Below are 27,375 nucleotides of genomic sequence, written 5' to 3'. Positions count from 1 at the left end.
AAACAAGGGAAAAACTCCTTAACATTGGACAAAATATAAAGGTGGAAATACACCAAACTAAAAGGCTACTGCATAGCCAAAGAAACAATCTGCAAAATGAAAAGGCAACTTATAGAATTAGAAAAAATATCTGCAAACCCCCTATTTGATAAGAGGTTCATTTCATACATATACCTCATGTATTATAAATATAAAACTCATCAACTCAATAGCAAAAATTCTGATTTAAAAATGAGCAGCAGAGGGGCACCTGGGTGGCTTAGTCGGTTAAGCGTCCGACTTTCGCTTAGGTTATGATCTCGCGGTTCGTGGGTTCGAGCCCCGTGTCGGGCTTTGTGCTGACTGCCAGTTCAGAGCCTGGAGCCTATTTCAGAGTCTGTGACTCCCTCTCTCTGACCCTCCCCTGCTCACGCTGTCTCTCTCTCCTAGAAATAAATAAAAATATTAAAAAAAAAAATGAGCAGCAGAACTGGATTGACATTTTTTTTTTCAGAGAAAACATACAATGGCTAACAGGTACATGAAAAAATGTTCAACATCACTGAGAGATGTAAATCAAAAGTACAATGAGATACCACCTCACATCTGCTATAATGGCTATTATCATAAAGTGAAGAAACAAATGTGGCTGAGGCTATGGAGAAAATGGAACTTTGTCCACTGTTGGTGAGGGCACGTTATGAGGTTCCTAGAAAGTTAAAAATAGAACTACAATATGATCCAGGAATCCTACCTCCAAATATATATCCAAAGGAAATAAAATCACTATCCCAAAGAGATATCTGTACCCTTATGCTCACTGCAAAGTCATTTACAATAGTTAAGACATCAAAACAATCTCAGTGTCCATCGACAGATGAATGGGTACATATATATACCATTTGTGATGCCATTACAAATTTTAGAATTGTGGTATACACACACACACACACACAAAGTGTAATTATGTGAAGGACTAGAAGTGTTAATTAACCTTATTGTGGTAATCATACTACAATGTATTTGTGTATTAAACCACCACATTTTACACCTTAAACTTACATGCTAGATGTCAATAATATCTCAATGAAGCTGGAAAAAAAATCAGTAAGACAAAACCAAGAACCCAGAGACAGATCCTTATTATACACAAAGTTGATCTCATAACAGATGGAGAATTCAATAATTAGCCTTGGGCCAATTTAGGGTATATATATATGTGTGTGTATAGATGTATATGTATATATGATATGTATATAAAATAGATGTTCTACCTCAGTTTTTTCCTAAAAATAAATCCAGCTGAATTAAATACCTAAATACCGATTACCATTTAAGAAAACACAGTAGAACTGATATATGACTCAGATAGGGAGGAGGCTTCCTTTTAAAATTCCCAGGAAAAAGGCAAAATAAATGTTGACTAACAAAAACTCAAAACTTTTTATGGACCAAACACAGTACAAATAAGGTTAAAGAACAAGAGACAATCAGATTGAAAGAAAATATTTGCAGTATGCGTAACTATCAATGTTATACAGCATTAAGAATATAGATAAAATCCCACAATCAGTAAGAAAAGTGAGTTACATGACTTAAGAATAAGAATAAACAGTTCACACAATAGGTAAATTGAATGCGTAATAAATACAAATTGCCAAATCTCATTAATGATAAAAAATACAACATAAAATGAGATACTGCTTCTCTCAAAGCATAGTGTCCAAAATTTTAAAGCTTGATAAGATCAAATATTTATTAAGATATGTGGTAAAGTGGCAACTCTCTCTGAACAGCAATTTGTCAATATCTAAACTAAATCTAAAGCATATTCTATGATCTACTTCTGGGTATAAACACTAAAGTCATACATATGTACATAAAATGTCATGTACAAAGATGTTTATTGTGACATTTTTAATTAAAAAATAAAAGTTAAATTAATATACATATACTGATAAGATAGAATAATATACAGCAGCTTAAAATGAACTATGTATCTATGTGTATATAAATGACGAAAAATCTCATATTGTAGTGCTGAATGAAACAAATCAGATAGAAAATGACATTTCTTGATACAAAATTATATTAAAATATGACACTTATGCAAATTAAAGCAAAAATATTTAAACCCACCACATTCCTTAAGTATCCACTTATATATGGAAGTATCTTTAAAAATAACTGGATATACATTGAACTCATAATTGAGGGAAGAAAATGAACCTGGGATTGGTGATTCAAAAGGATTTTAGCCATCCCTGTGTTATTTTCTTTCTTAGAAGAAAAGTTGGGAACAAAAATGACAAATGTTACATTACAGGTAGTATTGATTCCTGAGGTATTATTATTTTTTACAATATCTCAAAGAGAAAGCAAATGAAATGAAGCCCTAAGAAGGCTGGTCATCATGCAAAGTTGGCTGTGGATCACCGGTGCGTCCACCTGCAAAATGTCCAGCCTCTCTTGCAATGCATCCTGTCCCTTCAAGCTCTGAGAATCCCTAAGGGAGTGATGACACATTCTCACCCACTAGTCCACCAGAACAAACCTATGGTTCCTCTTATTTTATCCACTGTTCATGAGACTATTTGAAGAACCTTACTTACTTGTATGGGTGATGCCCTTCTTTATCAAGCCTTCTTATGCTGAAAAAGCCACTGCTCTTCAGAGTGCCTTGGGATGCTGGGTTTGATGAAAAATGAAATTTTCATACTCTGCACTGATACTTATAACCCGAGCTCCAAAAGAACACAGCTTGAGTTCAGTCTCATAACACTACTTCAGTGAAAATGCTGCTTAGTCATCTGTTAAGAATAATACACACACACACACACACACACACACACATTCTTACACATTTGAGGAACAATTTTCACCATTAGTGTAATCCAAATTCATACTTAGAAAACAATAATTTTCTTCTTTGTGGATTTTCCATTCTTACATATAGTTTGATTACTCGGGGTCATAATGTATGATATCTCCTTTTCAAATCTCACTTTATCATATGATCTCTGCTTTGTTATTTTCATACCTGGCCCTTTCTAATGATTTCCTAGAACAAAAGAGCAAGCTGCCCCAAAGGTTTATTAATTATTTCAACTCTTGCTAGATTAAAAAAAAAACATAACTTTGAAATTATTTTTCCTGGCCTGATCAAGTTTTCAAAATCTTACCCCTAATAATCTTCCAGGACTTAGGCACAAAATCTCATATGATCACCCCTCTCCCAGCAATCTCATCTGCTCACCCTCATACATCTTGTAGCAGAGATCACTGTGTGCCTTCAAATACCCCATACCTGTTTCACCTGTAAGGCACAGAACTTTCCTAATGGGTGCTTGAAGAGAACAGAGGGATACGAGGAGCACTCTGATACTGGCTACAGTAGGAAGAATTTCTTCCTTGATTCAGCAAATATTTGTTAAGTGTCCACTCTCTTAGAGACCATGCTAAGTGTGGGGTTAGATAAAGAGAAAATAGAACTTGCTTTCACAGAAGGGAGTGACAGTATGGGCAAATCAAGTAAAGAACAATGGCGAGGCTTGCAGGATTGGAGAATGTGGGTGGGGATTAGAAAAGAAAAAGGACAAAGGAAGAACATGAAAGTAACTCAACTAAAATAGATTGGGATAGGGGCGCCTGGGTGGCTTAGTCGGTTAAACGTCCGACTTTCGCTTAGGTCATGATCTCGCGGTTCGTGGGTTCAAGCCCCGCTTCCGGCTCTGTGCTGACTGCCAGCTCGGAGCCTGGAGCCTGTTTCAGTCTGTGGCTCCCTCTCTCTCTGGCCCTCCCCTGCTCACACTGTCTCTCTCTCCTGGAAATAAATAAAACATTTAAAAAAATAAATAAATAAAAAAATAAAATAGATTGGGATATGACACACTTCCTGATTTCACACAATCAGAGATCTAGAAGGGCAAGGGAAAGGTGAGCTCCATCACTGGCCCTGTATCCTTCCTTCCAGAACATTCCCAAGGCAAATGCCCCTTTACACTACAGTTCTGTGCATGATGCTTATCCTGAAAATTACATCAGTGAAAATGTGTTTCCGTTTCATCAGACAACCACACTAATTTGTTTGTCTTTTTTATTAAAGCAAGACCTGAGAAATCTAAGAGTAAGTCCTATGTTTCTCTCAATTATATTGTCATTGGTGTTTTACAATATGTAGAGGCCCTTTTGTGCCCTGTTTTTAGTGCGAATCTACCAAAATTTAAGATTTATATTCCTGCCTCTGGTTTTATTAATATTTCCAGCATTCTTTGCCTTCTAGCTTTTTGTTTTCTTATTCCCATTTACAGTAGCTTATTCTGTTTTCAACTATCTATGTCCACTTGGAGACTATAATTAAAACTAACTGGTACTTAATGTGGTAGTATAATAATAAATAATGTTTATTCAGTAATAACAATGTGTCAGGCACTGTATTCAGGGCCTTATATGTGCATATACATTATATCAGAGAAGTATTGTTATTTCTATTACAAAGAGAAGAAAATAGTGAAACTAAGTAATTTGCCCATGATCCTACAATTAATGAGTAGCAGAGGCTGGGAACTCTAAAGGTCTGGCGGGTGCCTCCATCTCAGTCAAATGGTGAGAAATGTGGTCACCCAGCCCCAAGATATTTATGCTTATCACCCAGCCCCAAGATATTTATGCTTATAGGGAAAAGACAAACCTTTCTAAAATTATCATAATGAACAGTAATTAGCCAACAAGAATCATAGTAATGATCATGATAAACCAACACAATCATTCCAAAGAAATAATGGGAATAGACGAATAATAATAAGAAAACAACAGAGTAAGCAGGAAAAATCTTACCCGTCAATGGGTTTTTAAATAAATGCTTATTTATTTTTTGAGGAGGGGAGGTGCAGAAAGAGAAAGACAGAGAGAACCACAAGCAGATTCCACACTGTCAGTGCAGGGTCGAATGCTAAACAGACTGAGCCACACAGGCACCGCATCAGTCAATGTTTTTTTGAGAGTTTGAATTAGCACAGAGAAACTAGAAGGAAGAAAAAGCATCTCCCAATGATTGCATTTTAACCTTTGTTTCCAAAAAGTCTCTCTCAAATTAAGAGAGACTTGAGCAGAGTGATCTGAAGATATTTATTCTCACATAATATTGAATTGATTCTAAATAGAGTTTGATGGTTTCTCCAGTCCTATTTCTAAAACTCTCAGCATAAAGTTTAAGAAATAACTCTGTTGTTCATCCAGAACCTTTCACTCTTTTATTTATTTGATTTTTTTTCACAGTAAGACAAGAAGACCCAAGTAAGTTCCATATCTATTCATCAGTTCTGAGGTTGGTTCCCATACTGGTTCTATCGTTTCCTGTATATGAAAGACCCTGACATTCAAAATTTTCAAGTCTGTCTCTCTTGTTTTTATATTAAATACCTTCCTCTTAAAGTGGCTGATGAATATTTTAGAAAATAAAAAACCCATAGATGAAAAAAAAACCACCCATAGATGGCAAATCAAATAATGAGTTGGCTAAAGCTGACCTGGAATTAGAAATAATACTTCTGAACATTTTTTGTAAATTGTCATCTATAGAAAAATATGTTAGGTGTTACTACTTTCACTACTAGAGTTTTTAAATGCTTTTGGTTGAAAATTTAAAAAGTAGGAGATGACAGAAATAAAATTGAATTGGCAAAGTTAACTTAATTGAGATCTTACTCATTCAAAAATATATATATATTTATTGAGGGCCAGGCACTGGGAATACCCAGGGACCAAAAGAGAGTAACTGCCCTCCTGGAGTTTACATATGAATTTAAACATTCCTGACATGTTTCTTATTCAGACAAGTTGAGGAAAATATAAATCTCTCCACTTCTAAAAATGGAGATCTTGCATCTGATGAATAATGCTTTGGTAGTAGTAGAGAGTCTATTTCTGTCTTCACCCATTAAACAGTATCAAGGACAGCCATGTTCTCTGTATCCACTTTAAGACACTGCAATTCTAAGAAACTCCTTTTCTGTTTGATATTTCTGTTATGTATTCACTGTGGGTATTTTTCCTAAATGTATCTGTTTCCATTTCAAAAGAAAGATTGACATTTATATTTCTCATACCTTCTCAGAATTCTACTAGAATATCTATCATTTTACAGAAAACATAGTCCACAAAGACTGGTGAAAAAAATCAATCATGTTGATTTTTTTCCTAGTAAGTTAAAAAGTCCTACCTAAAGCAAAACTTTACATACTTCAAAAGATTCATGATAAGGACATAACAGAGATCATATACTATTGCCTGAGGAAGGAGGCAGGAAAAGTAAGATCTATCCTCATTTCTGACTGGCTGGAGCTCCTCATGTGCACTGAAATTAAGAGTGAGATGAAAATCTCTTCGGATTGACTCTACTGAGCTTTCAACAAAATACATTTTCAACTAAATATAAGGTAGAAATGACAGAGAAATATGGAAAAACTCAGAGTAAGCAATGAGAGAAGGGAGTAGAATCAAAATAGAAGCAAAATTTATAGAAAATGAGGCTTTTCCAGCTCTGCGGTATTCAATGATAAAAGGAAAACAAGTTAGTTCTTTGCCACTCTTTCAAAATGACCGTGTTACTGGAAAAGAGAGACTAAAGTAACTCATGTGAAAGGTCTAGAGTTTGCATTCCCTTTTCATTCTAGAAATTCCCATTTGTAAACAGTACCAGTAAAATTATTGTCAATGTAAATTTTGTTATCAATGTCAACCCATACTAATAATTTGTGTTTGGATTTTAGCACATGTAGCAGTACCTCTCAGTAAGTTCTGTTTCGTTTCATAAATCTGGTGCAAGATGGGATCGCAAAATAAGGAGAAAATTTTTTCTAACTGACCATTTCCATTCAATGCTTGTATTTATAAATATTTCCCCTCCCTCTTGGCAACCTACTGGGTTATTACCCAATAGAAAGAATAAACATTTGACTAAGAGACTATAAAAGAAACAAATTTGTTTTCTAAAAATAATTTCAAATAGCTTTTAATAACAAATAAAAGGAAAGATATATAGGGTGGGATATCACAATGTGGAGATGCCAACAAAGGGCAGAGGAAAAATCAGGACCTTACTCTTCGGTGTAAGGAGAGGAAAAAGAATACCTGCAATTAGCATTCAAATTTACAATTTAAAAGTTCTCTGCAGGATTTAAATCCTCCATACTATGTGATAAAGAAAAAGAATGACCTACGCATACATATTCTAGCCTACTCTGCTTTCTACTAAAATGAAATATAAGGATGACAATTATATCAGATTGAAACTATTCCTGAACCACAAAAGAAATACTAATCCTTCTTATTTCATTATGGATTTTTGTACTAGAGGAGGTCTGGCCATCTTCCAAACATCTAGTTGCTAATACCTTGGGAAAAGAAAAGAAGGAAACTATATTCTTGATCCAAAAACTCTCTTAATATATTTTTGTTTCATATTATTCTGCCAGTTACTCCAATACCTATTAGTAAGTTATCATTCATCTATTCTTAATTCCGCTGTCCTATAGAAACATTTCCTTCAAGTAAAGAATTTCACATTCATATTCTCAACCCCCTTTACATACCCATTATCCAGTACCTCTTTAAGTTACAGATGAATTTAGAAACTATAATATGCCCAATATTTAGATAGACAGATAGATAGATGATAGATAGATAAATGAAATGAAAATTAAAACACAAAAGGTAGTATTTTTTAGCTGATAAAAAGAAAGATCTAAATATGATAAGCAACACCAGCAGTGCTTTGGGAAAAATTATACCTTCATACAGCACTGATCCCATTTAAATTTATGTAACTCTTTTGGAAAGCAAATTTGCAGTATGTTGCAAGGTACAATGAAATACAGTATCCCTTAAACTCATAATTTCATTTCAAGAGATATGTTCTAAGGAATAATTCTAAATATGGAATTAAACCATTTGCATGATATTTGTTTGGGGTTTTTTTGCATGAATTTAACTTGTAAAAAAAAAAGGTAACATTGCAATGGTTAATAAAGTAATCAGACGGACCTAGGTTCAAATCCTAGCTAAAACACTTAACCAGATATGTGGCTTTGGGTAAATTATTTAATTTTTCTAAAACTTTAATTTGTGTTATCTTTAGTATCTTCTCCTCTCAGCCAAATGAGAAAGGGCATGAAAGCTAAGTTCGAATGTGACAACACCCGATTTCTTCCTCCTACAAGGGCTTCATAGGGTCTACTTTAGCATACTTTTCAGTGGATGATTTTCAAGAAAGACATTTTTTCAAAACTCACCAGTGAATGGAATCTTTTTCCCAATTTCCTAAGAATTATGTATATTTCCCTATCCTTATCTATACAACCTAAAATAGACATAAATTTTTTACATTCTAGTTACTGAAGGATGACTTCACCAACTCAATTAGTCAGAGAGACTATATTAGTTACTTTTAAAAAATTTTTAAAGTTTATTTTTGAGAGAGAGAGAGAGACAGAGTGCAGGCAGGGGAGGGGCAGAGAGAGAGGGAGACAAAGAATCCAAAGAAGACTCCAGGCTCTGAGCTGGCAACACAAAGCCCTTCTGTTTTTTCTTAATTTAAATTTTAGTTACTGTACAGTGCAATATTGGTTTCAGGAGTAGTAGTCAGTGATCCATCACTTACATACAACACCCACTGTTCATCACAAGTGTTCTCCTTAGGACCCATCACCCATATAGCCCATCCCCCACCCACCTCCTTCCAACCTCCTTCCTCCTTCCACTCTCAGTTTTTCCTCTACTGTTAAGAATCTCTTGCAATTTGTTTCTCTCTCTTCCCCCCGCCCACATCCCACAACTGTTTTGTTTCTTAAATTCCACATATGAGTGAAATCATATGGTATTTGTCTCTGATTGACTTAGTTCACTTAGCATAATACATTCAAGTTCCATCTATGTTGTTACAAATGGCAAGATTTCATTCTTTTGGATGTCTGACTAATATTCCATTGTACATACATGCCGCATCTTCTTTATCCTTTCATCATTCGAGGGACATTTGGGCTTCCTCCATATTTTGTCTATTGTTGATAATACTGCTAAAAATGTTGGGGTGCATGTACCCCATTGACTATGTGTTTTTGTATCCTTTGGATAAATATCTAATATTCCAATTGCTGAACTGTATGGTAGTTGTATTTTTAGGTTTTTGAGGAACCTCCATACTATTCTCCAGAGTGGCTTGCACTAGTTTGTACTCCCACCAACAGTGCAAGAGGGATCCCTTTCTCTGTATCCCTTGAAAACACCTGTTTTTTCTTGTGCTATTAATTTTAACCATCCTGACATGTGTGAGGTGGTATCTCATTGTGGTTTTCATTTGTATTTCCCTGATTATAATCATTTGAGCATTTTTTCATGTGTCTTGATGGCCAACTGTATGTCTTCTTTGGAAAAGTGTCTTTGTGTCTTCTATCTTTTAACTGGGTTTTTAGGTTTTGGCGTGTTGAGTTTGATAAGGTCTTTAGAGATTTTGCATACTAACCTTTTATCAGATACATGGCTTGCAAATATCTTCTATTCTGTAGGCTGCTTTTTAGTTTTGTTGATTGTTTCCTACGCTGTGCAGAAGCTTTTTAACTTGACGAAGTCCCAATAGTTCATGTTTGCTTTTTTTTTTTTTTTAATGTTTTATTTATTTCTAGGAGAGAGAGAGAGACAGCATGAGCAGGGGAGGGTCAGAGAGAGAGGGAGTCACAGACTGAAACAGGCTCCAGGCTCTGAGCTGGCAGTCAGCACAGAGCCCGACGCGGGGCTCGAACCCACAAACCGCGAGATCATGACCTAAGCGAAAGTCGGACGCTTAACCGACCAGGCCACCCAGGCGCCCCTGCTTTTGTTTCCCTTGCCTTCGGCAACATGTCTAGTAAAAAGTTGCTCTGCTTGAGTTCAGAGAGGTTGCTCTTTGTGTTCTCCTCTAGGATTTTGGCTTCCTGTCTCACTTTTAGGTCTTTCATCCATTTTTAATTTATTTTGGGGTATGGTATAAGAAAGCGGTCCAGTTTCATTCTTATGCATGTTGTTGTCCAGTTTCCCCAACACCATTTGTTGAAGAGATTGTCTTTTTTCTATTGGATAAACTTTCCTGCTTTGTCGACGATTAGTTGGCCATATAATTGTGGGTCCATTTCTGGGTTATTTATTCTGTTCCATTGAACTATGTGTCTGTTTTTGTGCCAGTACCATTCTGTCTTGATGACTATAGCTTTGTAATAAAGTTTGAAATCTGGAATTGTGATGCCTCCAGTTTTGTTTTCCTTTTTCAGGATTGCTTTGGCTATTCAAGGTCTTTAGTGGTTCCATACAAATTTTAGAATTGTTTGTTATAGCTCTGCAAAAAATGCTGGTGGTTTTTGATAGGGATTGCATTAAGTGTGTAGATTGTTTTGGGTAATATAGACATTTTATCAATGTTTGTTCTTCCAATCCATGAACACGGTTTGCTTTTCCATTTCTTTGTGTTCTCTTCAATTTCTTTCATAAGTGTTCTATAGTTTTCAGAGTACAGATCTTATTTTACCTCTTTAGTTAGGTTTATTTCTAAGTATCTTATTATTTTGGTGCAATTGCAAATGTGATTGGTTCCTTGATTTCTTTTTTCTGCTGCCTCATGACTGGTGTATAGAAATACAACAGATTTTTGCACAATGATTTTTATATCCTGTAGCTTTGTCGAATTCATGACTCATGCTACCTCTTAAGACAGATTTTAGAATCCAGATTTAACCCTAGAGATTATGAGAAAGAAAAAAACCCACAGAGATAAATGATTATGACAGAAGTTTTTAAATTGATAGTTATAATCTTCATATACTGCAAAAAGAAATAAAATGAAAGCAGACATGGTGATAGAGGTTTGAAAGGGAGATAAAATGATGAAGAAGGAAGTTAAGTTAGTAACCTTTAACTGGTAACCAGTCTCCTGCAAGGCTGTGACCCTTGGTATTGTTAAGAGTGTTTAAAAAAATTATTTCATTAAAAAAAGTAAATTTTTTTCATATAATCCACAAAACAGGTCTTCCAAAAAGGTCTACATTCTTAGGTTTTTAAAGTGTAGTTAATATTGAATTAATAAAGGATATCATATTCATATAAGATTTAATGTTTCCCAAAAGTAACTTTTCTAATATTCCAAGTAGATTTGCAATAGGAACTGAGTACATAATTTTAAAAAATAATAATGTATTTTCTTTTCTTTTTTAGTAATTCGTCCAGTATCAGCTGGTAAGTCCCAATTGTCTTTCTCAGTTTCCTCTGGTCCTCTGTAACATCGGGGTTACTTTATTTGCACTGATACATTTGACACCTGGCCACTCTGAACCCAGAGAGTTAGATTATACTCCATCTCTTCTCCTCCACATTTTCTAATATTCTTTTAAGTTATAAATAATTTTGAGGTAATTGGTGGTATATCAAAGGCCCAGAGAAGGGCAAGGACAAAGAAAAAAAATTGTTCATTTGGTTACACTATTAAGTTACAGAAGAGAAACAAAGGGAAAAAATGTTGATAAAATATGTTGGGGTCAGATCACAGGAAAGACCCTGGAAATAACACACTAAGAAATTTATATTTTAATCTGAAACTCTATGGTCACAATCCAAAAGATAAATAGTGGAAAACAAATAATGAGAAGATATAAGTGAGAGTATTAGGAGGGACAGACTGTACATGCAAACAAAGAAAACACCAACTAAAATAGAGTTGAAGTCAAAAAAGAAAGACCAATCTTTGTCTTCTCCTTCATAAAGAATCTAAACCAGACCACTGCTGTTCAGAGGAAAAGGGTAAAGAGGAGTACTTGAAAGCCTTTTCTGACTTCTCCTTGAAAGAATTTTTTGGGACTTACCTTTCATATCATTCAGGCAAACTATAAAAATTTGTGTTACCATTAAAAAAAAAACAACAGAAAACTGTTGGTCTAAATGTACCAATTAAAAAACAAATATTAACAAAAATCTTATAAATAAAAACAAAGGAAAACCAAATAAATAGATATTCCATGTTCATGAATAAGACAAGATATCAATTCTTCACAACTTAGTCTATAGATTCAGTGCAATGCCATCAAAATCTCAGCAAGACATTTTTTGGATATTGGCAAACTGACTGTAAAATTTATGTGAAGAATCCAAAGAATCCAGAATAGCCAATACTCAATAGTGTTGAAAGAGACCAAAGTAGGAGGACTGACACTACTCTCCTTCAAGATTTACCTGATAAAACTACAGTAATCCAGATAGTGTGGTATTGGTGAACACATAGACAAATAAATCAGTGGAACAGAACAGACAGCTTAGAAAAAGTCCCATATAAATATAGTTAACTTATCTTTGACAAAGCAGCAAAGGCAATACTATGGAGCAAAGATATTCTTTTCAACAAATGATGTTAGAACAACTGGACATCCACTTAAAGAAAATAAATCTTCTCCCATACCTTACACTCCTCACAAAAATTAACTCAAAATGCATCACAGACCTAAATATAAAACTTAAAACTATAACACTCCTAGAAAATAACATCAGAGAAAAGCCAGTAGACTTTGGGTATAGTAACGACTTTTTAGATATAATATCAAAAGAAAGAAATAATCATCTCACAAAAGAAATAATTGATAAGCTGTTACTCATTAAAATTAAGAACTTCTGAAAACAAACAATCTAATTTAAAAATGGGCAGAGGATTGACTAGATAGTTTTTCTAAAGAAGAGACACAGATGGCCAACAAACACATGAAAAGCAGTTCAACATCACTTATCACCAGGGAAATGCAAACCAAAATACAATGAGGTATCACCATTGGCTAAAACCAACAACACAAGAAACAATAGGTGTTAGCAAGGATGTGGAGAAAAGGGAACCCTCTTATAAAGTTGGTAGGAATGCAAACTGGTGCAACTACTCTGGAAAACAGTATGTTATTGAGAAACACCATGAACACAGGAGAGGCAGAGAAAGGAAGAGACACAGATTCCGAAGGAGGCTTCAGGCTCCAGGCTGTCAGCACAGAGCCCGATGTGGGGCTTGAACTCACAAACCGTGAGATCGTGACCTGAGCCAAAGTTAGATGCTCAACCGACTGAGCCACCCAGCTTCCCCAAAAACAGTATGTTAAAGTTAAAATTAACTTTAAGGAGCAGGGCACTTGTTAGGATGAGCACTGGGTGTTACATGAAAACCAACTTGACAATAAACTATAAAAGAAAAACAATTAACTTTAAGTTTAAAACACTTGAAAATAGAACTACCCTACAATCTAGCAATCACACTACTAGGCATTTTTTTCAAAGGATACAAAAACATTAATTTGAATAGATAAATGCACCTCTATGTTTATAGCAACACTATAATTATGGAAACAGCCCAAGTATCCATCGATTGATAAATGAATGGATAAAGAAGATATGTATGTTCACACACACACACACACACACACACACACACACACTGGGATATTATTCAGCCATAAAAATGAACAAATTCTTGCCATTTGTAAGGACATGGATGGAGTTAGTGCATTATGCTAAGTGAAATAAGTCGGTCAGAGAAAGACAAATACCATATTATTGCATTCATATGCAGAATTTAAGAAACAGAACAAACGAGCAAAGGGACAAAAAAAGAGGCAAGCCAAGAAACAGATTCTTTTTTTAAAAAATACTTATTTATTTTTGAGAGAGTGCAACCAGGGCAGAGGCAGAGAGGGACAGAAGATCCGAAGCAGGCTCTGCACTGACAAGCTAACAGCCAGTGAGCTCAACATGGGGCTCAAACTCACAAACCATGAGATCATGACCTGAGCTGAAGTCGGATGCTCAACTGATTGAGCCACCCAGGTGCCCCCAAAATAGATTCTTAACTATAGAGAATAAACCGATGGTTACCAGAGGAGAAGTGGGTGGGGGGAATTTGTTACATAGGTAATGGAGATTAAGGAGGGCACTTGGGGATTAAGGAGGGCACTTAAATTAAAACTTCTAAAAGTAAGTAAAATAAATAAAAATTTAAAATTTAATAAATAAATAAAAATTTAAAAATGACTCAGCTATATGCTGTCTGTAAGAAATTCACTTAAAATTTAACAATAAAAAGAAAATTATAGAAAACATATACCATGGCAGCATTAATTTTTTAAAGCAGGAGTAGCTATATTATTATCACATAAAGTAGACCTCAGAGAAAAAATTTACCAGAAACAAGAAGGGATTAAATAATGATTTAAAAATATATAAATGTGTATGCACAAAACAAGAGAGCTTCAAAATATATGGGAGAAAAAACTGATAGAACTGAAAAGATAAATAGAAAAACTCAGTTATACTTGGGAAATTCAATACCCCATTCTCAGCAACTGATAAAACTACTACATAGAACATGAAAGAAGTGAGAGGATCAGCCATGTGGATATGAGTGGAGAATAATTTAGGCAGAGAGGACAATAAGTAAACCAGTCTGGGGTAGGAATGTTTCTAGACTATTTGAGGGATAGCAAGAAAGCAAATGTGGCTGAAACAGAATAAAATAATACAATAAAACAGAAGATAAGCTATTAAGACAATTATAGGTGACAGATATTCCAGTATCTTCTGAGAGGTGCTATAAATGGCTTTGACTCTGAATCAAGAAAGATGGAGAGTTATAACTGAATCATAAGCAGAGGGGTGACCTGAATCTTAAAAAGATCCCTGTGGCTGCTATATTGGGATTCACTGGAAGGCAAGGGTGAAATCCAAGTAATCAGAGAGATTAAAGTAATTTGGATCACAGTGAGAGTCATAAAGGTAGTGAGTAATACAAGGTTCTTACACCATACTGAGGGATCTGCTGTCCCACTAAAGCACTATATCCTGCTAGGAGTCTTGAATGGTATCTTAGAACAAAAAATTAAGGAAATGGGAATAGAGAATTCTGTTTCCAATCCAAAAACACTACCATTAATATACCTTCTTGTTTCAACTTTCAGGGATGCCTTAAGTAGCTACTAGTAAGTTCCTAATCTATTTCTAATATCTTAGTTTCTTTGGGGCAGAGGTCGGCAAACTTTTCTGTAGAGGGACAGATAATAAATATTTAGAGCTTTGCAGCTTTTTTTTTTTCGCAACGGGTTTGCCGCCAGAACACAGGTGTCGTGAAAACCACCGCTAAACCTAATCCAAAATGGGAAAGGAAAAGACTCATATCAACATCGTCTTCATTGGACACTTAGATTTGGGCAAGTCTACCACTACTGGTCATCTGATCTACAAATGTGGTGGGATCGACAAAAGAACTATTGAAAAATTTGAGAAGGAGGCTGCTGAGATGGGAAAGGGCTCCTTCAAGTATGCCTGGGTCTTGGATAAACTGAAAGCCGAACGTGAACGTGGTATCACCATTGATAGTTCCCTGTGGAAATTCGAGACCAGCAAGTACTATGTGACCATCATTGATGCCCCAGGACACAGAGACTTTATCAAAAATATGATTACAGGCACATCTCAGGCTGACTGTGCTGTCCTGATCGTTGCTGCTGGTGTTGGCGAATTTGAAGCAGGTATCTCCAAGAATGGGCAGACCCGTGAGCATGCCCTTCTGGCTTATACACTGGGTGTAAAACAGCTTATTGTTGGTGTTAACAAAATGGATTCCACTGAGCCACCCTACAGCCAGAAGAGATACGAGGAAATCGTTAAGGAAGTCAGCACCTACATTAAGAAAATTGGCTACAACCCTGACACAGTAGCATTTGTGCCAATTTCTGGTTGGAATGGTGACAACATGCTGGAGCCAAGTGCTAACATGCCTTGGTTCAAGGGATGGAAAGTCACCCGTAAAGATGGCAATGCCAGTGGAACCACACTGCTTGAAGCTCTGGATTGCATTCTGCCACCAACTCGTCCAACTGACAAGCCCTTGCGTCTGCCCCTCCAGGATGTCTACAAAATTGGTGGTATTGGTACGGTCCCTGTGGGTCGAGTGGAGACTGGTGTTCTCAAGCCTGGCATGGTGGTCACTTTTGCTCCAGTCAACGTTACAACTGAAGTAAAGTCTGTTGAAATGCACCATGAAGCTTTGAGTGAGGCTCTTCCTGGGGACAATGTGGGCTTCAATGTCAAGAACGTATCTGTCAAAGATGTTCGTCGTGGCAATGTGGCTGGTGATAGCAAAAATGACCCACCAATGGAAGCAGCTGGCTTCACAGCTCAGGTGATTATCCTGAACCATCCAGGCCAAATCAGTGCCGGCTATGCACCTGTGCTGGACTGTCACACAGCTCACATCGCCTGCAAGTTTGCTGAGCTGAAGGAGAAGATTGACCGTCGTTCTGGAAAGAAGCTGGAAGATGGTCCCAAGTTCTTGAAATCTGGTGATGCTGCCATCGTTGATATGGTTCCTGGCAAGCCCATGTGTGTTGAAAGCTTCTCTGACTATCCTCCTCTGGGCCGCTTTGCTGTTCGTGACATGAGACAGACGGTTGCTGTGGGTGTCATCAAAGCAGTGGACAAGAAGGCAGCTGGAGCTGGCAAGGTCACCAAGTCTGCCCAGAAAGCTCAGAAGGCTAAATGAATATTATCCCCAATACCTGCCACCCCAGTCTTAATCAGTGGTGGAAGAACGGTCTCAGAACTGTTTGTGTCAATTGGCCATTTAAGTTTAATAGTAAAAGACTGGTTAATGATAACAATGCATCGTAAAACCTTCAGAAGGAAAGGAGAATGTTTTGTGGACCATTTGTTTTTGTGTGTGGCAGTTTTAAGTTATTAGTTTTTAAAATCAGTACTTTTTAATGGAAACAACTTGACCAAAAATCTGTCACAGAATTTTGAGACCCATTAAAAGTTTAATGAGAAAAAAAATAATAATAATAAATAAATAAATATTTAGAGCTTTGCAAACAATAAGGTCTCTGTCATAACTACTCAACTCTGCTGCTACAGCGCATAAGTAGTCATAGACAATATGTAAAAGAAAAAAACCCAGATGTGTCCCAACAGAACATTATTTATAGACAAGGAAACTTGGATTTCATATAATTTTTACATGTCACAAAATACCATTCTTATTTTTTCAACCATTTAAAAATGTAGATCTATCCTTACCTCATAAGACATACAAAAACAGGTAGCAGGCTGGATTTGTTCCATGGGGTATACTTTGGCAACCCCACCTCCTCAAGTTTAAATACAAATTTTTATCCCTGGTAAACATAACCCCAGGGTTTATGTTTCTCACAATGTCATTCTTTTTTAAAGATTATTATTTTGTGCTTTCCAATGTTAGATATAACCACGTAACATGAACATAAGAGATACACATTTCAGTATCTGGCAAAAATGTACTTTAACTATTTCATAAATAGTATCATCATACATCATCTAAGCAAGACTGTTATGCATCCCCTATTTTAGAAATGTTAATTGTGAAACTCTAGACAAAATTACTAATGATTAATTAAAAGTAAAAGCAATTTGGGGCATCTGTGGCTCAGTAGGTTAAGTGTCCAACTCTTGATTTTGGCTCAGGGCATGATCTCATGGTTCATGAATCATGCAAAGCTTGCTTGGGATTCTCTTTCCGTCTCTCTCTCTCTCTGCCCCTCCCTTACTCACTCTTGCTCTCTCCCTCTCTCAAAAGGAATAAACTTAAAAAAAAGTAAAGGCAATTAAAGTAGCTAATCATAATGACATCTGCACCATGGCAGTTATTCCTTTTTCCCTTCCTCTTTGACTTACAACTAATTAGACATCCATAATGAACCTGAAGTTCCTCCAGATGTTATAACAATATCCAGGATTTCTACCCACCTGTATCTCCAAAAGTGGGGAGTTAGGACCTCAGTGGGGACAGTGGATCCAAGAGAGTCCATGAGTATGCTCCACCCTCACTCTCCACAATCAAGAAAAAGGGAACCAAGAGAGTACAAACCTGAGCAGATACCCACAGCCAATAGAGAATTTTTGAGGTCAATTACCTCACCAGGGAATCCAGCACACCATCAGAGTGGGATAGAGATGAGACAGGGGAAATGGAGGAACTCACCAAGATGGCCCCACTCCCCAGGGTGTCTGTAAGGCATTAGGCTTTGCAGTATCAGAAGCAACTTCTCCTGCACAGGAGGTGGAAAGCAAAAGTAGTGACTGACCACCTGACTACTCCAGCTGTGTTGGTTGCAGCTAGAGGGAGGACCTCCATGACTGGGGAAATATCAAAGGGCATTGAAGGCATGCATTTCCTAATCTCTGCTTTTAGATTTAAGCAGGAGGTCTGTCCTTGGACTGCTGGGGGTACCTTGCCTCACTAAGGATTCCCCTACTGGGCTACCTATGGGCACCTTCCAAAGTACCCCCCCTTCCACCCCCACCCACCCATCTTCCCTGTAAAGCCCCAGGTGCTAATCATAGCACCTCCCATTCTGCTGACAATACTTTGTATGTGCTGCCAAGTGCAGCCCTGAGGAGAAATCCCACCTTCTGGAATACAGAAAGAAGATTTCTAATTGCCTGACCCTTGAATTGCAAGAAACAAAGTTTTCATAAATTCTTAACTAAAGAAGGCGTCTGCTACTTCAAATGTGATCACAAAACACACACTATCAAATATTATGAAAAAACAAAGAAATATATATCATTTTAAAAAATGATAATTCTCTAGCCACCAAACTGTAAGGCATGGAATATTGTGTTCTAACTGATAAAAGAACTCAAAATAGCAGTTAGGAAAATATTAAATGAGTTATAAGAAACCTCAGAAAGGCAATTAACTAAATTCATCAATATTAATGAAGAGAATGAATTCTTTTTTTAGTAAATAGTTTATTGTCAAGCTGGTTTCCATATAACACCCAGTGCTCATCCCCACAAATGCCCTCCTCCATGCCGATCACCCGACCCTCACCCCCATACCCATCAGTCCTCAGTTTGTTCTCAGCATTCAAGAGTCTCTCATGGTTTGCCTCTCTCCCTCTCTGCCACTATTTTCCCCCTTCTTCTCCACCACGGTCCTCTGTTAAGTTCTTCCTAATCCTCCTATACGTGCAAACATATGATATTTGTCCTTCTCTGCCTGACTTTTTTCGCTCAGCATAACACCCTCAATGTCCATCCATGTTGCTACACATGGCCAGATTTCATTCTTTCTCATTGCCATGTACCACATCTTCTTGATCCATTCATCTGTTGATGGACACTTAGGCTCTTTCCAGGTTTTGGCTATTGTTGAGAGTGCTGCTATGAACATTAGGGAACATGTGCCCCTATGCATCAGCACTTCTATATCTCTTGGGTAAATTCCCAGCAGTGCTATTGTTGGGTCATAGGGGAATACTATTGTTAATTTTTTGAGGAACCTCCACATTGTTTTCCAGAGGGGTTACACCAGGTTACATTCCCACCAAAAGTGTAGGAGGGTGCCCGTTTCTCCACATCCTCGCCAGCATCTAGACTTCTCTGATTTACTCATTTTAGCCACTCTGACTGGCGTGAGGTGGTATCTCAGTGTGGTTTTGATTTGTATTTCCCTGATGAGGAGGGATGCTGAGCATCGTTTCATGTGTCTGTTGGCCATCTGGATGTCCTCTTTGGAGAAGTGTCTGTTCATGTCTTCTGCCCATTTCTTCACTGGGTTGTTTGTTTTTCGGGCGTGTAGTTTGGTGAGTTCCTTATAGATTCTGGATATTAACCCTTTATCTGATATGTCATTTGCAACTATCTTTTCCCATTCCGTTGGTTGCCTATTAATTTTCTGGGTTGTTTCCTTGGCTGTGCAGAAGCTTTTAATCTTGATGAGGTCCCAACAGTTTATTTTTGCTCTTGATTCCCTTGCTTTTGGGGATGTGTCAAGTAAGAAGTTGCTGCGGTGGAGGTCAAGGAGGTTGTTTCCTGCTTTCTCCTCTAGGGTGTTGATAGTTTCCTGTCTCACGTTCAGGTCCTTTATCCATTTTGAGTTGATTTTTGTGCATGGTGTGAGAAAATGATCTAGTTTCATTCTTCTGCATGTTGCTGTCCAGTTCTCCCAACACCATCTGTTAAAAAGGCTGTCTTTTTTCCATTGGATATTCTTTCCTGCTTTGTCAAAGATCAGTTGGCTGTATACTTTTGGGTCCACTTCTGAGTTCTCAATTCTGTTCCATTGGTCTATGTGTCTGTTTTTGTGCCAATACCATACTGTCTTGAGGATGACAGCTTTGTAGTAGAGGCTGAAGTCTGGGATGGTGATACCTCCCGTTTTGGTTTTATTTTTCAGTATTACTTTGGCTATTCGGGGTCTTTTGTGGTTCCATACAAATTTTTGGATAGTTTGTTCTAGTTTTGAGAAGTATGCTGGTGCAATTTTGATTGGAATTGCATTGAATGTGTAGAGTGCTTTAGGTAGTAATGACATCTTAACTATATTTATTCTTCCTATCCATGAGCATGGAATGTTTTTCCATTTCTTTGTGTCTTCTTCAATTTCCTTCATAAGTTTTCTATAGTTTTCATCATACAGATCTCTTGTATCCTTGGTTAGGTTTATTCCGAGGTATTTTATGGTTTTTTGTGCAATTGTGAATGGGATCAGTTTCTTGATTTCTCTTTCTGTTGCTTCATTGTTGGTGTATAAAAATGCAACCGATTTCTGTACGTTGATTTTGTACCCTGCAACTTGGATGAATTCTTGGATAAGTTCTAGTAGGCGTCTGGTGGAGTCTGCCAGGTTTTCTATGTAGAGTACCATGTCGTCTGCAAAAAGTGAAAGTTTGACTTCTTCTTTGCCAATTCTGATGCCTTTCATTTCCTTTTGTTGTCTGATGGCTGATGCTAGAACTTCCAGCACTACGTTCAACAACAGTGGTGAGAGTGGACATCCCTGTCGTGTTCCTGATCTCAGGGGGAAAGCTCTCAGTTTTTCCCCGTTGAGGATGATGTTAGCTGAAGGCTTGTCATAGATGGCTTTTATGATGTTTAAGTAGGTTCCTTCTATCCTGACTTTCTTGAGGGTCTTTATTAAGAAGGGATGCTGTAGTTTGTCAAATGCTTTTTCGCATCAATCGACAGGATCATATGGTTTTTATCTTTTCTTTGTTGATGTGATGTATCACATTGATTGATTTGCAAATATTCAACCAGCCCTATAACCCAGGAATGAATCTCACTTGATTTTGGTGGATAATTCTTTTTATGTGTTGTTGAATTGCAAGTATCTTGTTGAGGTTTTTTGCATATTCATCAGGGATATTGGCCTGTAGTTCTCCTTTCTTGCTGGGTCCCTGTCTGGCTTGGGAATCAAAGTGATGCTGGCTTCATAAAAAGAGTCTGGAAATTTTCCATCAATTCCTATTTTTTGGAATAGTTTGAGAAGAATGGGTATTAATTCTCTTTTAAATGTCTGGTAGAATTCCCCAAGGAACCCATCTGGCCCAGGGCTGCTATTTGTTGGAGATTTTTGATAACTGATTCGATTTCCTCACTTGTTATGGATCTCTTCAGGTTTTCTATCTTTCTGGTGTGAATTTTGGTAGTGTGTGTGTGTTTAGGAATTTATCCAGTTCTTCTAGGTTGTCCAGTTCATTGGCATATAGTTTTTCATAGTATTCCCTGATAACTGCTCGTATTTCTGAGGGGTTGGTTGTAATCAGTCCATTTTCATTCATGATTTTGTCTATTTGTGTGGTCTTTTTCTTTTTGAGAAGCCTGGCTAGAGGTTTGTCAGTTTTGTTTATTTTTTCAAAAAACCAATTCTTGGTTTCATTGATCTGTTCAGCTGTTTCATTCATTTCTATATTGTTTATTTCTGCCCTGATTTTTATTATTCATCTTCTCCTACTGGGTTTGGTGTGCTCTTGTTGCTCTCCTCTAGTTGCTTTAGGTGTGCTCTTAGATTTTGCACTTGTGCTTTTTCTAATTTCTTGAAATAGGCCTGAAGTGCAATGTACTTTCCTCTTAAGAAAGACTGCTTTCACCGCATCCCATAGGATAGGATTGTTGTATTCTCATTTTCATTTGTTTGCATATATTTTTTAATTTCTTCTCTAATTTCCTATTGGCCCACTCATTCTTTAGTAGGGTGTTCTTTGGCCTCCATGTTTTTGGGGGTTTTCCAGACTTCTTCCTGTGATTGATATCAAGTTTCATAGCATTGTGATCTGAAAGTATGCATGGTATGATCTCAATTCTTTTATATATATTGAGGGCTGCTTTATGTCCCAGTATGTGATCTATCTTGGAGAATGTTCTATGCGCACTTGAGAAGAATGTGAATTCCATAGCCTCAGAATGTAGAGTTCTAAATATATCTGTCAAATCCATCTGGTCCAATGTGTCATTTAAGTCCATTGTGTCTTTACTGATTTTCTGTCTAGTTGATCTGTCCATTGCTGTTAAGTGGAGTATTAATGTCCCCTGCTATTAGCATGTTCTTATCAATAAGACTGTTTCTGTTTGTGATTAATCGTTTTATGTATTTAGGTGCTCCCATATTTGGTGCGTAGACATTTATAATTGTTAGCTCTTCCTGATGGATAGACCCTTTAATTATTATATAATGCCCTTCTTCATCCCTTGTTACTGTCTTTACTTTAAAGTCCTGTTTGTCTGATATAAGTATAGCTACTCCAGCTTTTTTTTTTTTTACTTCCTGTAGTATGATATTTCTCCATCCCCTTACTTTCAATCTGAGGGTGTCCTCCTGTCTAAAATGAGTTTCTTGTAGACAGCAAATAGATGGGTTCTGTTTTTTTATCCATTCTGCTACCCTATGTCTTTTGATTGGGGCATTTAGTCTTTTTACATTCAGTGTTATTATTGAAATATATGGGTTTATAGTCATTGTGTCATTTGTGGGATTCATACCTGTGGTGTGTCTCTAGCATCTTGTGTTCCTTGCAACATTTCCCTCAGAGAGTCTCCTTCAAAATTTCTGGTAGAGCTGGTTTAGTGGTAACGAATTCTTTCATTTTTTGTTTATTTGGAAAGACTTTTATCTCTCCTTCTATTCTGAATGACAGGCTTGCTGGATAGAGGATTCTTGGCTGCATATTTTTTTCTGTTCATCACATTGAAGATCTCCTGCCATTATTTCTGGCCTGCCAAGTTTCAGTAGATAGGTCTGTCACCACTCTGATAGGTTTCCCTTTGTATGTTAGGGCCCTTTTCTCCCTTGGTGCTTTCAGAATTCTCTCTTTGTCCTTACATTTTGCCATTTTCAGTATGATATGTCGTGCAGAAGATCGATTCAAATTACATCTGAGGGGGGTTCTCTGTGTGTCTTGAATTTCAACGTCTACTTCCCTCCCCAGGTTGGGGAAGTTCTCTGCTATAATATGTTTCAATTCCTTCAGCACCTTTCCCTCTCTCTTCCTCTTCTGAGATTCCTATGATACGGATATTGTTCCTTTTGATTGTATTGCTGAGCTCTCAAACTCTTCTTTCATGTTCCTGGATCAGTTTATCTCTCTTTTTCTCAGTTTCTTCTTTTTCTATAATTGTGTTTTCTAAATCACTTATTCTCCTTTCTACCTCTTCAATACGTGCATTGGATGCCTCCAGTTTATTATATATCTCATTTATCACATTTTTAATTCATCATAACTATTTTTAAGCTCCATGATGTTTGTAGTCATAGTTTCTTTGATGTCCTCCATGCTTTTTTCAAGCCCAGTGATTAATTTTATGATTATTGTTCTAAATTCTTGTTCAGTTATGTTGCTTATATCTGTTTTGAGCAGTTCTTTAGCTGTCAATTCTTCCTGGAATTTCTTTAGAGGAGAGCTCTTTCATTTTTTCATTTTGGTTAGCTTTCTATCTCTTGTTAGTTTTAAAAGCTTGTTATGCTCTCTGCACCTGTGAGCGCTGCTGTACCAAAGAAGGCTCTTTGACTGTCCAGGGCCTATCCATTCAGAAAGTGTTCTTTGAATGGTATCTCTGGGTCTCTCTTGTTGAGACCTTGGTTATTTTATATTCCTACTCGTAGTGGTATTGGGACTCTCCACCCTGTGTACTTTGGCTTGTTTCTTGAGGTATCCCTGGAGAAGAAAACAGACAGACAAACACACTGGGAACAAAGGCACACAAACCACAGACAAATCCAACAAACACGTAAACAGAAAGGGAAAACGAAAAAGAAAAGAGAAAAGAGGGAGGAGGAAAAGCGAAAAATAAGAAATAAAAATACTAGATAAGAAAAAAAAGAGAAGAAAAGGAAAAAAGAAGAAACCCAATAGACAACAGTTTAAAGCATAAAACCAGATTTGCCAGGTGTATGCAGTACTGGTTGAAGGGCATAGAGAAAGAGAGAAATGACAGGGCGGGGATGAGGTGAAATTGGAAATGAAATGAGCAGGCAGAAGGAATAAGCAGCTTTTGCTGAAAAAGTGGAATATGGTTGGAGAAGAGGTGAAATAATGACAATGGTGTTATCCAGAGAAACTATATAGTCTGATTACTTTAGAGAGAAAGAAATGAATAGTTAGGTATGTGTAGAATTTACATCTAGAGATTGGATTAAATGTGACTGTTTAAGCTAGTCAGTGACCAGAATTAATCAGGGCAGTGCATCCATGTTGGTCTTGCCCTGGCTCCGGTAAAAAAAAAAAAAAAAAAAAAAAAAAGGAAGAGGGCAGCTCTCTAGCAGGGATGGGAGTGGTTTGATCCAATGTGTCCCACAGGAGTCCTGCCTTGGAGGTTGTGGAGAGGAGTGGTGGCACTCGAGTCCCTTCTTGAACTTAGGGCTGCAACTCACTTTTTTGGGTGTGTAAACTCCCTGTGCCGGGGGTGCAGCCAAGGTGGGCCGTGCTCTATATAATCCAGGCCAGGCCTCGTTTCCAGATGCCAGTCCATGCGCCCCACTTAAATTGCCAGAAACAGAAACTCGCAAGTGATCCCCTCATGGCAGTTCCAAGCCTCTTGCCTTCCCCCTGGGGATTGAGCCAGAAGCCGCTGCTCCTTTCTCCTCCAGGTCGGGTTGGCAAGCGAGGAGCAGTTTCATCCGGGGGTCGCCTGGGATGAGTGCGTCTTGTCTAGGGTCAGCTGGAAAGCAGGAAACCGGGTCTCTCTGTGTCACGTCGCCTGAAACACGAAGTCGCGGGCAAATCTTCCAGTTTTAAGCCCTTCACCTTCCCTCTAGGGATCCAGCCAAGCCAGAAGCACAAAGGCGCGGTCACCCAGCATCCCCTCCAGGTCGAGCTGGTGCCGCAGGGAGCAATTTCCCCAGGGGTTGCCTGGTGCAAGTGCGTCCCGCCTAGGGTCAGCTGAAGAGCAGGAAATCGGGTCCCTCTGTGTCCCGAGCATAGGTTTTTCTGTTCCCCAGTGACAAGGACAGTGTCTTATGCAATTTCAGCCACTCTTTTCCCTCTAAACTCCCCGCAGAGGGGGATCACTCCCGTCCATCTGTGTCTCTGGTCCCGGCCCGATTTTATCTTCCCCAGTTCGCACTCACGCTAGAAGGTTTTCTCAGCAGACTCTGTCTCCCTTTCCTCCTAAGCTCCTAGATTCTGTAAGGGTTCCTATGGCTTCAGGCCTTCTCCACATGAGATATGGGGGTGAGTGCAATGTATGGAGTTCCCTACTTCTCTGCCATCTTGCACTCTCCACTGAGAATGAATTCTTTAACTAAGAAATGGAAATTATTTTTAAAATCAATTCTGGAGCTGAAGAATTAATAAGTGAGATAAAAATGCAATAGAGCATAAGTAACAGAGTAGACCAGATGCAAGAGGAATAGATGAATTGGAGAATAAGCATATAGAAATATTTTTGTTACAAGAGGATAAAGGAGAATAGAAGGAGAAGGAAATAGTGAGTGTATTTAAAGAAATATTAGCTGAGAACTTCCAAACCTTGTGAAGGAACTGGACATACAAATCCACAAAGCTAACAGAACACCCTATTACCTCAAAGCAAAAAGACTTCCAAGACAGATGACAGTGGAGCTGTCAAAAATTAATGATAAAAAAAAGAATCTTAGGGGCACCTGGGTGGCTCAGTCGGTTAAGCGTCTGACTACAGCTCAGGTCATGATCTCATGGTTCATGGGTTCAAGCCCTGAATTGGGCTCTGTGCTGAGGAATAGCTCAGAGCCTGGAGCCTGTTACAGATTCTGTGTCTTCCTCTCTCTCTGACCCTCCCCTGCTCATGCTGTCTCTATCTCAAAAATAAATAAAACATTTAAAAAAAAAAAGAACCTTAAAGTCAGAGAGTGGGAAACAGTAACCTACAAAATAACCCCCATTAGGCTATCAGCAAATTTCTTGGCAGAAAACCTATAGGCCAGAATGGAACAAAACAATCTATTATTCAAAGTATTTAAAGTTAAAAATTGCCAGACAAGAATATTTTATCTGGCAAAGTTTTTTTTCATACATTATGGAGAAATAAAGGCTCTTCCAGAAAAACAAAGGCTGTGGGACTTCACCAGCACTAGATCTGCCTTGCAAGAAATGCTGAAAGGAATCCTTTATCTAAAGTGAAAAGAAACTAAATAGCAACACAAAAACATATGAAAGTACACAATACCCTGGGAAAGGTGAGAAATTAACAGAATTAAAAGATGGTAATGCTGTATTAGAATGGTGTGTTAAGGATTTAACTATAATATAAAGGTTAAAGAAAAATATATTAAAAATAACTAAGCTATTTCAATTTGTTAATGAATTTGTTAATAAAAAGATAAATTGTGATATCAAAACTATAAAAGAAGTAAAATAGTATAGCCTTTAAGGGCAAATGAAAATAAGTTGTCATCAGTATAAAGTGGATTATTATATCTATGAGATGCTTTATGGTAACCACAAAGCAAAAGTCTAGAGATTTACAAATAATAAAAAAGAGGAGACTGAGCATATCACCATGATAAGCCACCAATTTACAAAAGTAAGCAGAAACAGATGTGAAAAGGCAATGGAGATACCAAAAAAATAAAAAATAAAAAAAGTAAGATGGCAGTACGTCCTAATGTAAACGGATCAAATTCACCAATCAAAAGGCACAGTTTGGCTGAATAGATATGAAAACTAAACCCAACCATATGCTGTCCACAGGAGACTCATTTCAGCTCTAAAGACACATATAGGCTCAAAGAGAAGAGCTGGAAAAAGATATTCCATGCAAATGGTAACCAAAAGAAAATGGAGATAGCTATAGATAGTTTGTATCACACAAAATAGACTTTTAGCCAAAAACAGTAATAATGACAAATAAAATCATTATATAATGATAAAGGGGTCAATACATCAAGAAAATAAAACAATCTTAAACATATATACTGCCAACACTGGAGTGCCTAAATATATTAAGCAAATACTAACAGATCTGAAGGGAAAAATACACAATAATACCATAAAAGTAGGACAATTTCAATACCCCACTGTCAGCAATGGATAGATTGTGCAAAAAGAAATCAACAAGAAA

At 37.3% G+C, this 27,375-nt stretch overlaps 2 protein-coding genes across 2 annotated transcripts in view; both read left to right on the top strand.

Moving 5' to 3' along the window:
* Nucleotides 1-27,375, top strand: part of TSBP1 (testis expressed basic protein 1) — a gene marked incomplete at its 3' end in the record, with an annotated part of 103,132 nt that overhangs the window by 61,390 nt on the left and 14,367 nt on the right. Inside the window, exons 26-28 of the mRNA XM_039223893.1 lie at nt 4,085-4,105; nt 5,257-5,274; nt 6,750-6,770. Coding sequence (XP_039079824.1) covers nt 4,085-4,105; nt 5,257-5,274; nt 6,750-6,770 — 60 coding nt within the window. The remainder of the gene's footprint in view (nt 1-4,084; nt 4,106-5,256; nt 5,275-6,749; nt 6,771-27,375) is intronic.
* On the top strand, nt 15,106-16,834 carry LOC120225724 (elongation factor 1-alpha 1-like). Its single transcript, XM_039223892.1, has one exon. The coding sequence runs from the start codon at nt 15,173-15,175 to the stop codon at nt 16,559-16,561; it is 1,389 nt and encodes a 462-aa protein (XP_039079823.1). The 5' UTR covers nt 15,106-15,172; the 3' UTR covers nt 16,562-16,834.

Source organism: Hyaena hyaena, unplaced genomic scaffold, assembly GCF_003009895.1.
Source record: "Hyaena hyaena isolate Hyena2069 unplaced genomic scaffold, ASM300989v1 scaffold_1493, whole genome shotgun sequence".
NCBI classification, from domain to species: domain Eukaryota; kingdom Metazoa; phylum Chordata; class Mammalia; order Carnivora; family Hyaenidae; genus Hyaena; species Hyaena hyaena.
This window is presented reverse-complemented; position numbering and strand designations above follow the sequence as displayed.

Bases quoted from the DNA above. Each gene is read 5' to 3' on its own strand.
- LOC120225724 (XM_039223892.1), top strand. From the start codon at position 15,173: ATGGGAAAGGAAAAGACTCATATCAACATCGTCTTCATTGGACACTTA.